The 15033-nt window shown below is 42.3% G+C and overlaps 1 protein-coding gene across 1 annotated transcript in view; it reads left to right on the top strand.

Moving 5' to 3' along the window:
• Nucleotides 1-3756: 3756 nt before the first annotated feature.
• The window catches only part of SERAC1 (serine active site containing 1), a 37756-nt gene continuing 26479 nt past the window's right edge, over nt 3757-15033 (top strand). The window contains exons 1-6 of the mRNA XM_056853604.1: nt 3757-3850; nt 6015-6051; nt 11020-11156; nt 11687-11776; nt 12870-13001; nt 13665-13786. Of these exons, the coding sequence (XP_056709582.1) occupies nt 3760-3850; nt 6015-6051; nt 11020-11156; nt 11687-11776; nt 12870-13001; nt 13665-13786 (609 nt within the window). The 5' untranslated portion in view covers nt 3757-3759. The remainder of the gene's footprint in view (nt 3851-6014; nt 6052-11019; nt 11157-11686; nt 11777-12869; nt 13002-13664; nt 13787-15033) is intronic.

Genomic DNA, 15033 nt, shown 5'->3' with positions numbered 1-15033 from the left:
GTAGAAAAGGGCCAGAGTCCAGTAGCACCTGAAAGACTGACAAGAATATTTTCTGGCAGGGAATGAGCTTTCGTGAGCCACAGCTCCCTTCTTCAGATACTGAATCTGAAGAAGGGCGCTGTGGTTCACGAAAGCTCACACCCTACCAGAAAATATTCAATATAGTAACCTTAGCTGTGATTATGAGTATCATTCACAGTGGGTAGCCGTGTTAGCGAGCTGTGGCTCACGAAAGCTCATACCCTACCAGAAAATATTTTTTTTCGTCTTTAAGGTGCTACTGGACTCTTGCCCTTTTCTGCTACTCCAAATAGGTTGATAAGGGGGTTGTATGTAGGTATTGTACAGTTAATGGTCTGAACCCTTGTTTTGCCCGGAATAAATAACTTACAGAGCATGCTTTAAAACATTATCTAAGGCTGTGGTCCTGTGCGAACTCATTTGGGAGGAAGCCCCATTGAACTGAACAATAAACAAAAGATTGATGGCATTTTAAGGACAAAGAAGGTGCCGCTAGACTCCTGTTTAGTTTTCACGGAGTTGTCGAAGGTATCTGGAACTCTGGAATTATTTGAACTGTATGAAGTATATTTCCAAGTAAACAGACAAAGGTATGGCTTGTGTGAGAGAATTCATTCTGAACTGAGTAAAAATCTGCCCTCTGAGTAAATTTACCCAAGTCACCAAACAGAAATTGGAATTAGTCACCACTCCTGAACATCTTTCCTGACCTGGATGGCCCAGGCTAGCCTGATCTCGTCAGATCTCAGAAGCTAAGCAGGGTCAGCCCTGGTTAGTATTTGGATGGGAGACCACCAAGGAAGACCAGGGTTGCTGTGCAGAGGAAGGCACTGGCAGACCTCCTCTGTTAGTCTCTTGCCATGAAAAGGGGTCGCCATAAGTCGGCTGCAACTTGACGGTACTTTACACACACACACACACCCCTGAACATTGCTGTGGGCTTTTCCACACACTTGACCTCCCGTTGATATTCTTGACAGCCAATCCACAAGCATTGGAATAGGTTTGGGCATTGCTCTTCCACATGTTTGTCCTCCCTCTGCATTTTCATACTTGTGGAGTCAGTTTATTTTCTCTGCATGTGCTTTATATAAAATTTTAATAGAATTTTCAAGGGAGGGTGCTGTCATCATCAGTGGTGTCAGAGCACCGCCCCCTTTGGTTTTTGCACATGCTTGTATCAATATATTGATGCCATATTGATTTTTTTAAAAGAATGAAAATAAACACAGGCTTAGGGACGCAGAGCAAGAGCAGTTGGGTTCCTTTGACACACACAAGACTGCTGGAGGGGAAGGCTAGCATTCCTGGGGCAGGTGGCTGCTACTGGCTATTGGAGGGTCATTACAAGCCCCCCTGCTTTTGTACGGGGAAGCCTAAAATGGTAGCAGCTTCACCACACATCTGTTTATGAACCTTATATGAAGTGCTATGTCAGCTGCTACACCTGCTACACTTTGTAACCCTTGAGGAACCAGTTACAGTCTTTGTAAGAAGTTGTGCACCTGGTCTGCCTTAAAATTCTTGAGACAACTGTACTACAGATTTTTATGAAAATTGAATATAGCAAGACCATGTATCCATATGAGGAACTTAATGTTCATTGAAGTGAATACATACACTTATGGTGAAACATGTGGGACTGAAGAAGCCTCCAAAACGATCATATCCCAGCATTCCATCTTGTTCTTCAGTAATATGAACATCCATTGAACATCTACCTGCATTTAGGATACGAAAAATATATGCCTAGATTGCTGTATATGCTTATGGCAATTTATGTACATAGCACTTCACTGATGTGATTTGTCACTTCTGTATATAGCACTTTGCTGTTATTGTTTGTTTGGTTTTCCAATACAAACTGTTTTTGCAGACTTATTTTTACAACAGTATACCAATATAATGATATACAGGTTGTATTTTAAAAAAAGATCTAAAACAAACCCCTTTGTCTTCAGAGCAGGTTTGGTGATGATGACAATCCAATCATCAAAATGTGGGCTAGAGGTAGGTGGGAGTGGGCGGGACAAAAAAACCTGACAGAAACATTGTGCATGAGGGAAAAGGTTACTCACAATTGGCTTCCAGAAAACAATTGGGGTAAAAGTGGTCTCAAAAGAACCAGAAAAAAATGAAGCAAAAACTAAAGGCACAGTAATGCATGTGGAAATTGGGAGAAAATGACCCCAAAGAAACTCATACAGAAAAGCCCAGTTTGTTTTCAAGAACATGGACAGCAGTTAACCTGGTTTAAACGCTTCTGCAAAACTTGTTCTCAGACAGGTTTTCTTGCTTTGATCCACAACTGACTGCCTCCCTGATTATTCCATTGATCTAATTAATATGAAAAGTGTAACATTGGCTAGAGTATACAGATGGTTTTAATAGTTCTCTTCCACTTAAATACAACACTTGACATATTTATCTGAAAGAAAGTTCCACTGCCAATTATACTTACACTCTGGTAAGTGTGCTTAGGTTGTACATAGAATTAAATTCCAACATATTCAATGTGGCTTCCTCTCAGTTAAGTATGCATAGGATTCTAGCCTAATTGGCATAAGCCCCACTAGATTTAGAACTTCTGAGGAAGCATGCATAGGATCAAGAGCGTACATTATGTACTTGAAATAAGTCCACTCAGATGGCACCTGCCTCAAAATAAACTGATTTAGGATTTTCAGTTGTGCAAATAAAAAATTCTGTATAGAAGTAAACAAAAAAGGTCGTGGATCTTGACAAAGTAGTTTCTGGTTTGCATGCAGCCGTTGCACAATTAAGCAGTAGCATGGCGAACCTTTATCCTTGTCAGTGGGATAAAGCTATGTCTACACAGCAGTGTAGTTCTGTATCTTATTGTCATCACATTCCGATGCCAAAAATAAAATGGCTTTCAAACTGCCTTGTCACCCAGGATTCTAGCCCAATAAATCCTAAATTGTGTGCTGGGACACAGTGGTGTGAGGTAAGGACCCAATGTATAAATACACCAAGGAGGTTTGCCTGAAACATCTCTGCATTATTTGCTGCTCTGGCCTTTCCTTCTTCTAGTCAGCCTCTGCATCCAATATGATTGGATCTTTTAGTCATTCCCTATGCAGAAATGCAGCAGGAGTGCCCATTCCCAGAAGATGCTGCCCATGTTGTCTCAGCATTTCACCTCTCTGGGCTTTCCTCCTTCCAGTCAAGGTGTACAGAGTTTCAGTATAAGTAGAAAGATGAACAGCAGATCCTACCAAATGCAATTAATTTTTGTAGGCGTAAGAATGAATCCAGTTCGGGAAACGTATTAGATGTCTGGAAATAGTAGCACAATTCTTTCAAGCTGTTGGAAAGGAACAGTTGGTTTTGCCTATAATAAAGGCTGTAATCTGCCCCTGTAAAATATATTTCAAGTCTCAGTGATCTTATGGAATCCTGGTCAGTTCACAACCAAGTTCAAAAGTTCCTTGAAGATTATTATACCCTCTGACTAAAATGTTCAAATGTTCCTTGAAGAATACTGTAACATTTGTTTATGGGAGCTTTGAATCACAAAAGCTTATACCCTGAAAATCTTGTTGGTCTCTAAGGTGCTACGGTACTCAAATCTAGCTGTTCTACTGCAGAGAAATTGAATCTGTACTATTCCTGCACTGTCTGGAGCAATCCTGAACAGCTGGTATATGGGATTGGCATGAAAGGGAAAGCTGTTTATAAATTATGCTATTAATAATTGTTTTATACCTCTGCAGAATGTCATTGGCTGCTTACTGTGGGATTTGCTGTAGAAAGATAGGAACTTTTCGGTCAGCCGCTAAAACAGACAAATCGTGGAAAGATATCAGTAAGTGTACTTCTATGATTTCTGGCCTAAGGATAATACATTATTTATTTATTATTTTCATGAGTTGTTTTGTGGAGGGCTCATTAGCAAGTGCCCCATTAGCTGATGTAGAAATGTTGCATAATAAATAATATAGCCCAAGTAATATTTGTTTAGAGGCCTTTTTGTCCCCATTCTCCTATCCATAGTAGAATGTGATAGTTTCAACCATAGCCTCTCCCTCGGGATGGTATCAAAAGCTCCCTTAAGATCAATAAAACCCGCATAAAGGGTGCCATTTCTGGATTTGTCCCCATTCTATAGGGTTGACAAGTATATGCCCAGTCTTCAGATTCTTAGGGATTGCAAAGGTTTGAGATTCCTTTCTTTTCCTTTTCAGAGCTCCTCTGATCAATAGATTTTGAGAAATGACTAGAAGAGTACTAAATTAGTTTCTGAAGGAAAATATTATAGACAGGAATTTAACAATCAATAAAGTTATATTCGGATCACTGTCTAGCATCAGATAAAGAATAACATCTCTTTGAAAATTATTAAGTGATAAATATGATAAAACAGGTAAAATCCAGCGATTCCTAAAAACAGTAAAAAAGGAGCATTCCAAAATTTTATGAGTTAAAGTATCAGTTTTACCTTGGCCACAAGGACAAAGATTATCTGAATATGGAATATTGCAAAACCTCCCACGCAATACATCAGAGGGGTTATAATCAACTTCCATGCTCTAAGGGTGGTATCCCAGCAAGTCACAGGCCAAGCAGTTTGGGTGTTAGAAACAGAGACACACCTTAATGCACCACTGTTACACAGCAGTAATGGAGCATTTTATGAGGTTGCAATGAAATGTTCCTTTAATGGAGGAACGTATTGCTTTAACTTGCTTTTTTTCAAATTTTGAAAGGCAATACATAGTTGACATATTGAGCACATTCAATTATTGTTTTTCATTGTATATGCAGATCATGATAGGGAGGTAATACTCAGGGTAATACTGATCCCCACTTTGGGGTCAGGAAGCAGGCCAGATTGTTCAGGGATTGTTCAGGGATTGTTCCTTCAGCCCAGATTGTTCAGGGATCCTGGAGAGTCCCCCCCCCCCAATCTTCTGGGCACGGAGTAGGGATCACTGGGGGTGGGTGGGGGGAAGGTAGTTGTGAATTTCCTGCATTGTGCAGGGCGTTGGACTAGATCAGGGCTTCTTAAACTTTTTCCGCTTGTGACCCCTTTTTGCCCAAGAAATTTTTACGTGACCCCGGGTATATAGGTATATAAAATAGGTATACAAATCAAACATTTACTGATAATAAATCATAAAGAAATTTATACTGTTGCCAAATTTTTTGTGACCCCCCACATTCAGTTATGCTACCTCATAGGGGGTCATGACCCGCAGTTTAAGAAGCATTGGACTTGATGACCCTGGTGGTCCCTTCCAACTTTATGATTCTGTGTTGAAGTGCTTAATTGGTCTTAATAACTGTCTGTCTTCTTCTAGCAACCTTGTGATTTGTTTATGTGTATTACATAATCATCTGGTGATTCACAAACCATCATTTATGAATGCTGGACTAACCAGTACTTTTAAAACACCAAAGGCATTACATATTGTTCTCTGCTGAAAAAAACTAAAAGTGACGGACAAGCCCGCCATCCTATCACATACCATTGAACCATGGACACCTGGAACAACAATGTTGAGTAATGCCATTCAAGTGAACATGGCTTACAGTGATGAAACTCTTTTTAAAACTGGGAGATAGGGTAGCCATAATTAGTAATTTGAAACTTGAAAGGATGGTGGTGGAAGGAGCCTATATGTACAGAAAACATAAATTAACTTCTGCCATCTGCAGCCCAATCCTATGCACGTTTATTTGGAAATAGGTTCCACTGATTCAATGGGTTCTTTATTTCCAATTAAGTGCGCATGAGATTGTAGCTGTATGTCGTGATTTGAAGGTATGTAGTCAGATATAAGTTTGGTATGGTTTAATGGAATTTAACCCCACATCTAAGCATGGATAAGTTTACAACCTTAACATCTGTACTGTTTCTTTTTGAAACCATTATTTCTGATGTAATGAAGTACTGTTATGCTTTTGTATATTAAAACCTGCCATTTTGTAAATGCAATTTATATAACACTGAGTTTTTCATTTTTAAGGAAAAATTGCAAAGGTAACTGGCTCACTTATTTTAGGGTAAGTCTTACCTATAAAATATCAATTTAGTTTATAGAATTAAGTGAAGTTCGGTGATTTTTTAAAATAAAGAATACTGCCAAAGAGCTTTTTGTAGCATATTCCTAAGCAGAGTTCCAACCCTCTAAGCCCACTGACTTCTGTCAGCTTAGAAGGGTGTAACTCTGTTTAGGAATATACTGGAAATGTGGCAGGTGTTAATATTTCAAGTGTCATTGAGAGCATTTGAGTCTCTCTCTGTATGTAGAACAGGGGTGGGCAATTTACCCAGCACCAAAGGCCACTCTAGACATAAATTGAGTAAAAATATTACTTTATACGTCTGAGATACTGCATTGAATATTGCATTTAATTCTACATTCTTTGGAAATTGGCTCTTCTAATGTGAGACAGTGGAGTCACTCCTTCAAAAATGTGGCCATTGCTTTAGAAACCATAAACATTTAAAACACAGCTCATATGAACATATATATGAATATATGAAGCTGCCTCATACTGAATCAGACCCTCGGTCCATCAAAGTCAGTATTGTCTACTCAGACCGGCAGCGGCTCTCCGGGGTCTCAGGCTGAGGTTTTTCACATCACCTACTTGCCTGGTCACTGGAGATGCTGGGATTGAACCTGGGACCTTCTGCATGCCAAGCAGATGCTCTACCACTGAGCCACAGCCCCTCCCCTAAATCTGCAAGCATCTACTTTTCCCCCTTCTTTTTGGCTCTCTGATTTGTTCTTAACTCTTTAGCTATTTTTTTTGCCTTTCCAGCATCACACATCTAAAAACTGACATCTAGAGGAAAATCAAAGTAGGTCATTTGAAGAGTGTGCGGGCTGTGTGTTGCCCACCCAAGCTTAACACAGTGATGCTGCATTGGTGTAATGTGGCGTGTGCTGTTATAGAAATGCTTCCATTCTTGCAACTATCTCTTTGCCTCTATGTTTGGTGGCCAAATGCAACTAATGCTGTTTCCAAAGGCCCAGATGCTCAGCTTTGGGAGCAGGAAGAGGGCAATGAGAGGGGCTTTGGCAGCTTGTTCTCCTGTGTCTTCATTGCTGGCTATGGATTTAGTCTTCCACATTTTTGAATTTAAACTGGGGACTATATGTTGGTAATTCCAAAACTCTGTGTCAAGGCGCACTAGTGGGCTGTGAGAGAACTGTGAGCATGATGCCCTAATAAATAAATGACTTCTGTGATTATAAAGAACTCATTCTCAGGAGTGGCATTGGCTGTGTGTTTGCTGAGCGCACTGTTTGCTAGAGCACTGCCCTATGAGGAGCGGTTGAAACGCTTAGGGCTGTTTAGCTTGGAAAGAAGGCAGCTAAGGGGAGACATGATAGAGGTCTATAAAATTATGCGCGGTGTGGAGAGAGCGGACAGGGAGAAGCTTTTCTCCCTCTCCCATAATAGAACGCGGGGTTATCTGCTGAAGCTGGAGGGTGAGAGATTCAAAACTGATAAAAGGAAGTATTTCTTCACACAACGCATAGTTAAATTGTGGAACTCCCTGCCCCAGGATGTGGTGATGGCTGCCAACTTGGAAGGCTTTAACAGGGGAGTGGACATGTTCCTGGAGGAGAGGGGTATTCATGGCTGTTAGTTAGAATGGATACTAGTCACGATGCATACCTATTCACTCTAGTATCAGAGGAGCATGCCTATTATATTGGGTGTGGTTCTACACAGGCAGGATGGTGCTGCTGCAGTTGCCTTGTGTGTGGCTTCATAGAGGCACCTGGTTGGCCACTGTGTGAACAGACTGCTGGACTTGATGGGCCTTGGTCTGATCCAGCAGGGCTTTTCTTATGTTCACTGCTCTGGCCTTGCATTCTTCCAGTTGCCCTCCTTTGGAGGCACATAATTCTTTTTTATCTCTTCGTCATGTGTGAATCAGACTGGGTCATACAACAGAATGTCTGGCCTTCAGCAGAAGTTGCCTGTTGTGTCTCTGTATGAATTGTTGCTGTGGGCTTTTCTCATTTCAGTCAGGAAGGAATGCTTAGAACAGTGGTTCATTAAGAAATGCGGGCTCTATTGAGGGCAGTGTATTCTCACTTCTTTACTCTCTAAGAATAAACCTTTTTGGGTATAAGGGTTAAATGCTCCTCCAGTTTTAACTCAGGGAAACGTTTGCTCTCAGCAATCGGGACACTGAAGAACTCTGCCACGTACTCTTCCTTTGCAGTGACAAAATTCACTCTGTGACTGAACTTCTTACCGTATATACTCGGGTATAAGCCGACCCGAGTATAAGCCGACCCCCCAAATTTGAGGCCAGAAAAGGGAATTTCTTATTGACCCGCGTATAAGCCGAAGGTCAATAAGAAATTCCCTTTACCGGCAATGCTGCGCTCTAAAATGGCGGCCGCCATTTTAGAGCGCAGGGCCCCTGCCCCAGGTCGCCCTCCCGCCGGCCTCCGGGCCCTCCCAACCCACCCCAACCCACCCCAACCCACTCCGACCCCAGTGCCATCCAAGGGGGGGAGGGGGAAGAGCCCCTGAACCCCCTACTTACCTGAAGAGGCGGCGAATCGGCGGCGGCGGCGGCGCGGCCTTCCTGGGCTGGCAGGAGGCCCCTCCCGGCCGGAGGAAGGCGGCCAGGCACGTGGCCGGCGGCGGCGCGGCCGGCGGCGGCCTCCTGCCTGCGCAGGCAGGCCCCTCCCGGCCAGAGAAAGGCGGCTGGGCCCGGCGGCGGCGGTGATGGAGGTAAGTTCCCCCCTCCCTCCTCCCTCCTCCCTCCTTCCTCCTCCCCCCTCCCCTCGCCTACCGTATTGACCCGCGTATAAGTCGAGTTCGGCTTTTTCAGCCCTTTTTTTGGGCTGAAAAACTCAGCTTATACGCGAGTATATACGGTATTCACACGTTTTGAAGGAGTAATGCTCCCATGATGAGAATCTGGATTCTGGGGCATCTTTAGGATATGGCTTACTTGGTCACCTCTCTCTTCAGCATGTGCCTGGCCACGCATAATTATGCAGTTACATCTTTAATACTGGCGGAAGCCTCCATGCCCTAATTCCATTTTGCCTTGCTTTGGCCAGATTGAGTGCCTTTTTGCTTTGCATTCAAACCAATGCCATGCCACTGTCTGTGGTGAAGTGCTTGCCCAGTCTAGGCCATAAAGGCTTTGCTCACTGTATTGCCCTTAGTTAACAGCAGGCTGCTAAGTACTTTCTTCAGGTTAACTCTTTTATTCCCAGTGTGGTTGATGTGGCACAAAGCCCTTAATCTGTATCCCTAAGTAAATCCTGTTGACTTGAACAATACTTATTCCCGAGTTAACTCAGTAAGATATTTGGAAAGAAAGATTTACAGTTGCATTTATTAAATTCTAAACACCATGATTTCACATTTGTGGCATACATGTCTGGCAAGCGGATTTATGTATATTTTCGCATCCAGTGATTAGTTAAAGAAATTAAATAATTTAGAAATATATTTCATATTTAATTTGATTTCTTCAAAGAGGAAGTTCTCTAAAGTTATTGAATGTCTAAATGTTAGCTTCATTCAGTGTTGGCCAAAGCTGTGATTCAGGAGATCAAGGACACCAGCCTGGTCCTTTTGTGGAAGGCCCAGAACCAAAAGCACAGACTGGGCTGTAGCTGCCAATGGGGAAAATCCAGCTGCATTTTGGATATTCAACAACAATACAATACAATCTCCTTTATTGGCATAAAATCGAAACATGGGGTGTCTACATAGTAACATAGAATTGTTGCAGTTGAGCATTTCTGACAAGGTTAGAACATAGATAAAAAGATGCTAGAATTAGTAAAAGCCCTCTAATTAACTTGCTGGCAAACATTCACAGCAAGTCTCAGAAATTGTGCCACTTTCTCCAATGTAACAGGAGAGTGATTATTCAATACAAAAAGAGCATTAAGAAAATCAGGGGAATTTGACTTCTTTGTCAAAACAGGGCCTAAATATTTGCTGCAAATTTCTGCATAAAATCTACAGTGGAATAAGACATGTACAATTGATTCAATGCAGTTATTACCACAGGGGCAAAGTGTCTCTGAAAGGGGGATTTTCCGAAATCTTCCTTCCAAAGTCGCAGATAGCATGACATGAAATCTGGCCAAGGAAAAAGCTCTGTGTTGCTGAAGGTCGTAAAGATGGTACAAATACGATGTAGGCTCATATATATTAAAAGGAATCCCTAAACCTAATGGGGAGCAAGTCCTGTTAGCAGCACTATTGAGATTTTGCAATCCAACCTCTAATAGTCTGCATTTTATTGTTTGAAATGCTGTTTGAAATGGTAAACCAATGGATGGTTTTGGATATTCATTTGTTGAATACCTATCTGTTTCAGACCACTAAAGTGTTTCCTGCATATGGAACATGGTACAAGAACCAAAACAGTGTTGTTATTGAGCATTCAAAGTGCTCGTGAGAATCACAGTGCAATCCTAAACAGACTTACATCCTTCTAATGTCATGGGTTGAGGAGGGGGTAACTCTGTTTAGGATTGCCTGTGGGCTGAGTGGGCAGTATGCTTAGGATTGTACTGTACTGTAATGTACTGAAAATATATTTAACTGTCGGAGAACTATATACAAAATTGGGTCCAACTTTTTACTTCTGGAGAGCCAGCGTGGTGTAGTGGTTAAGAGCGGTGGTTTGGAGCGGTGGAGTCTAATCTGGAGAACCGGGTTTGATTCTCTGTTCCTCCACATGAGTGATGGAGGCTAATCTGGTGAACTGGATTTTATTCCCCACTCCTACACACGAAGACAGCTGGGTGACCTTGGGCAAGTCACAGGTCTCTCAGAGCTCTCTCAGCCTCTCCTACCTCACAGGGTGTCTGTTGTGGGGAGGGGAAGGGAAGGTGAATGTAAGCCACTTTGATTCTTTCTTAATTGGTAGAGAAAGTCGACATATAAAAACCAAGTCTTGTTCTTATTTTTCTTCTTTATATTTGTGTATTAACATTTGTACTAATATCTTCCTTTTTAAAGGAGTTGTGTCTTTGCTACATATGAACTTCTGACTTTAAAGAGGTTGCTCTCTTTTGATACGCAAGTGGTACAGCAAGAAAAATTGAAGTCCTACATTTATTTGCAAACATCTTCTTTGGATCCAAATGAGTATCAGGGTAAGATTACATCTTGCATTATACCTTTAATTGGAAAGAACAGCTTGGAAAACAAGAATGATAAAAAAATATGAGAAAAATAACATGTGAGTTTTATCTTTAGGAATTGGTCATAGTATAGATTACTAGAGAAATGTATTCCACGAGTCAAGATGTTACCTGTGTTCTTTTAAAGCACTGTTCTAGCATGAAGTTTTATTCACTGGGGCTGATAGGTATAACCATCAGAAATGCTCTGCTGATGGTTTCTTCCCCTCACCCCCCATAAACCAGGGCAAGAAGTCAAGCCCCCCACCAAACATCCAGCACACCTGGAACTGGTTACTACTTGGCCTACAGGCCATCCGACTGTTGTCAGTAATGTGCTGTTGCTGATTGGCAGGCATTGCCACTGTCAGAGCCCAGAGACTAAGTATATGGGGAGGGTTTGGCTTGCAGCACAAAAAAGGGTACACAATACGTGGTAGTCTCTGTGTAGTAAAAAGAAACAAGCATGCATAATATGACTGAGACTAAATGTGTTTTTATAGGGATTACGTATCAAGTGAGAAAGGAACTTCACAGAGCAGCAAGGAAAATACTAGAAACAAATGCCAAAATTTTCCGATGGCCATTTCAAGGTAGGTTTTATTTAGCATTTTCAATAAGAATAAATGTTCCATGCTGGGTTGGAACAGGGATCCATCCAACCTAGCACTTTGTTTGTAGTAATATTTATTGTGATGTCTTGACAAATTCACATACGAGATGGCAAAGGCATTCTTTTACTACTTTGGTTAGTATCTGTGGCGTGCTTTGTTTGCATCATTCACTCAACACTAAATACATTGTCTAATAGTTTGACTATGCCTAAATAGCCTTTGTAATCAAAGATGTTGTAGATCTATAGTTTAAAAACTAGCTCTGGATCCTAATATCCTGTTTTTCTCCAAGGCAGCATGGTTACATAAGCAAAGAGGGTAACAAGTTGACTGGCAGGCTGCTTAGAGCTGAATCTATCCACAGATTCAGAAATAAGAGCCAGATTGATGATCAAGGAAGCAGGCAAAGACCTGGATAGGTGCAGTTCCCTCAGCAGGGAGCCATCCAGACTGGTGTACAAGCTGGCTATACAGAGTGTTGAACTAGTAGAGGTTAGATCCCAGCTAAGGAGTTTTATAGAGAATTGACAGCTCTGCGCTTCCTTTTGCCAAGACAGAGTACAGTCTTCCCAAGTAGGACTGGTTTGCAGGAGGGGCTACTGGGCACGTCCTCCTCCTAGTCCAGGCTTCTGCTTGGGCCTGCTGCCTTCTTTGTTCCTGGGGTCTGGGGAAAAACTTGAAGGGATCTGGAGGCAGATCCAGGGATTCCTGAGTCATCACCCTCACCAGATCCCTAACTGGAGTATGCTGTTGTACAGTGGGCATGGGCTTCTCTCTGGAGGTCCTGGGGTACTTGGAGCCCCGTGTGTCGTGGGGACGAAGGGGGGGGGTCCTCCTCTGTTCAGGAGTCCCATGCTGAACAGGATCCCTGCCAGTGGTTTCTTCAGCTTTGATGTTCTTTCAGTTTGTATCTGTGTGACACCACTTATGTAAGAATGCCATCACCCTTAAGCATGCGTGCATGCATGATTTAAAATGTTGTTGTGGAAGTGCTCAGCTTCTGCTAAGAAGTTAGAATGTAATAAAGCACTATAATAATTTGAAAATTATGCTTGTTTGTTTTAAAATAAAGATTCTGTCAGTCCATTTGATGCCGAAGAGTATGAGAGTGCCTTGTGGCTCCTTCTCAAAAGAAGCCAGGCAGAAGACAAAATGGTTCGAGTGCAAGCTGTGCATGACTTAGCCTCCAATCATTTCTGGCGAGGTAATGTATAGTCTCAGGGCAGTTACTGTGTGTTAGCTTCGATCACTAACTCACATGTACTATTATGGAAAAAACCCTCTGCTGAAGTGGAGTGGCAGTACAATCTTTCAGTATGTTCTCCTGTGCAGTCCCTCTGCGCAGCTCAGGAGCAAATTCATTTTGGTGGGGTATGTGTAGAAGAGATTCCCAGTGGATTGTATACGTAAACATATAAAGCTGCCTTATGCTGAATCAGACCCTTGGTCCATCAAAATCAGTATTGTCTACTCAGACTGGCAGCGGCTCTCCAGAGTTTCAGGCAGAGGTCTTTAACATCATCTACTTGCCTAGTCCCTTTAACTGGAGATGCCAGGGATTGAACCTGGGACCTTCTGCATGCCAAGCAGATGCTCCACCACTGAGCCACAGCCCCTCCCCTTTGGGATTGGGCTTTTATTTTTTTCAATTTCTGTTCAATTTATTTGCATGCGTGTACATGCACACACACACACACACATGTATGTATTTTTATATTAAATATATATATATTATGTTATGTATATATATTATATATACAGTATATATAGAGAGAGTGTGTATATATAGAGAGAGTGTGTGTGACTGACTGACTTACAAAGCCAAGACACTAAAATTGTCAAAGATTCCTACTCTATTTTTTTACAGATTATCAGTATAGGGCAGCTGCCCAAGCTAGTGATCAGAGAACTGCAATTGGCTTAGCACGCAGTAAAGATGTTGACCTGCGGTTTTTCCTGCCACCCCCTCCTTTACCAAAGTCAAAAGATGTAAGTACAATGAAATCCAGACTGTCAGTCTCAGGCGTCTGCCTCTAGCGTCCCTCAAGCATACTCATCCAGACAGGTAGATCTGAAGCAGTAAAACTTTATTAGGAACTAAAAGGCAAATTAAAAGAACTAACTGCACGCAGGCAGGCAAGGTTAGCAGTAGAGGCCCCAAAGAGGTTACTTGCTTAAAAACACTAGTACAGGAGAATAAGATAAACATTGCTAGGCAACAGCGAGGTAAGTGGTTCTCATGAGTGGAGACAAAACATGCCGCATCTGTGGGAATCGGCACAAACGAAAGTATACACAGGAGCTTCAAAACCCTGGGAACCAAGGACTTGACTTGTGGCCAGAACTTGGCCTAAACTCATGTCAAGAGCCTGACTGGATCTTGTATTCAGTTAAGAACCTGACACAGGCTCCCTTTGGCCAACACCTTCTTTTCATAACAGGTATTAGAGCACTAATGCCCAAGAGTTGACATATGATAGCTACCTCGATATAATAGCCATCTGGTATTTTCATCCATGTGCACAGGCATCATATTGAAATCTGTTTGTATGACATTTCTCCAGTGCTGAATTGTAAAAAGGTAAAGGTAAAGTTCCCCTGTGCAAGCACCGGGTCATTCCTGACCCATGGGGTGACGTCACATCCCGATGTTTCCAAGGCAGACTTTGTTTGCGGGGTGGTTTGCCAGTGCCTTCCCAGTCATCTTCCCTTTACCCCCAGCAAGCTGGGTACTCATTTCACCGACCTCGGAAGGATGGAAGGCTGAGTCAACCTTGAGCCGGCTACCTGAAACCGACTTCCCTCGGGATTGAACTCAGGTTGTGAGCAGAGCTTTGGAATGCAGTACTGCAGCTTAACACTCTGCGCCATGGGGCTGAATTGTAGATGGTCTTTATTTAGTCCTTGAGCTGTCTGTGATCAGGACTCAGATCTGTGAGCAAGAACAAGATGAAGTCTGAGATGAATAGGGTGTGTAGTCAAGGAGTGCGAAGTACAGTTGAGGTCAGGAATGTACAAAACCATGAAATTCATCAGTATTCTGAGGTTGGAGCATAGTCAGGATGGTATATCTGCTTTTCTAACCACTGTCACATTTGTGCTCGGTGGATTTAATTGTGTTCTGCTCGTCCACCTGACCATTGCAATTAAGCAGTGATTCAAGATGGAGATAGCCCCATTTGAATGTTGAGTTATTGTGCATATTAATGGCACGCAACCCTAAATCTTCAGATGAT

The sequence above is a fragment of the Euleptes europaea genome, chromosome 7 (assembly GCF_029931775.1).
Source record: "Euleptes europaea isolate rEulEur1 chromosome 7, rEulEur1.hap1, whole genome shotgun sequence".
NCBI classification, from domain to species: Eukaryota; Metazoa; Chordata; class Lepidosauria; order Squamata; family Sphaerodactylidae; genus Euleptes; species Euleptes europaea.
This window is presented reverse-complemented; position numbering and strand designations above follow the sequence as displayed.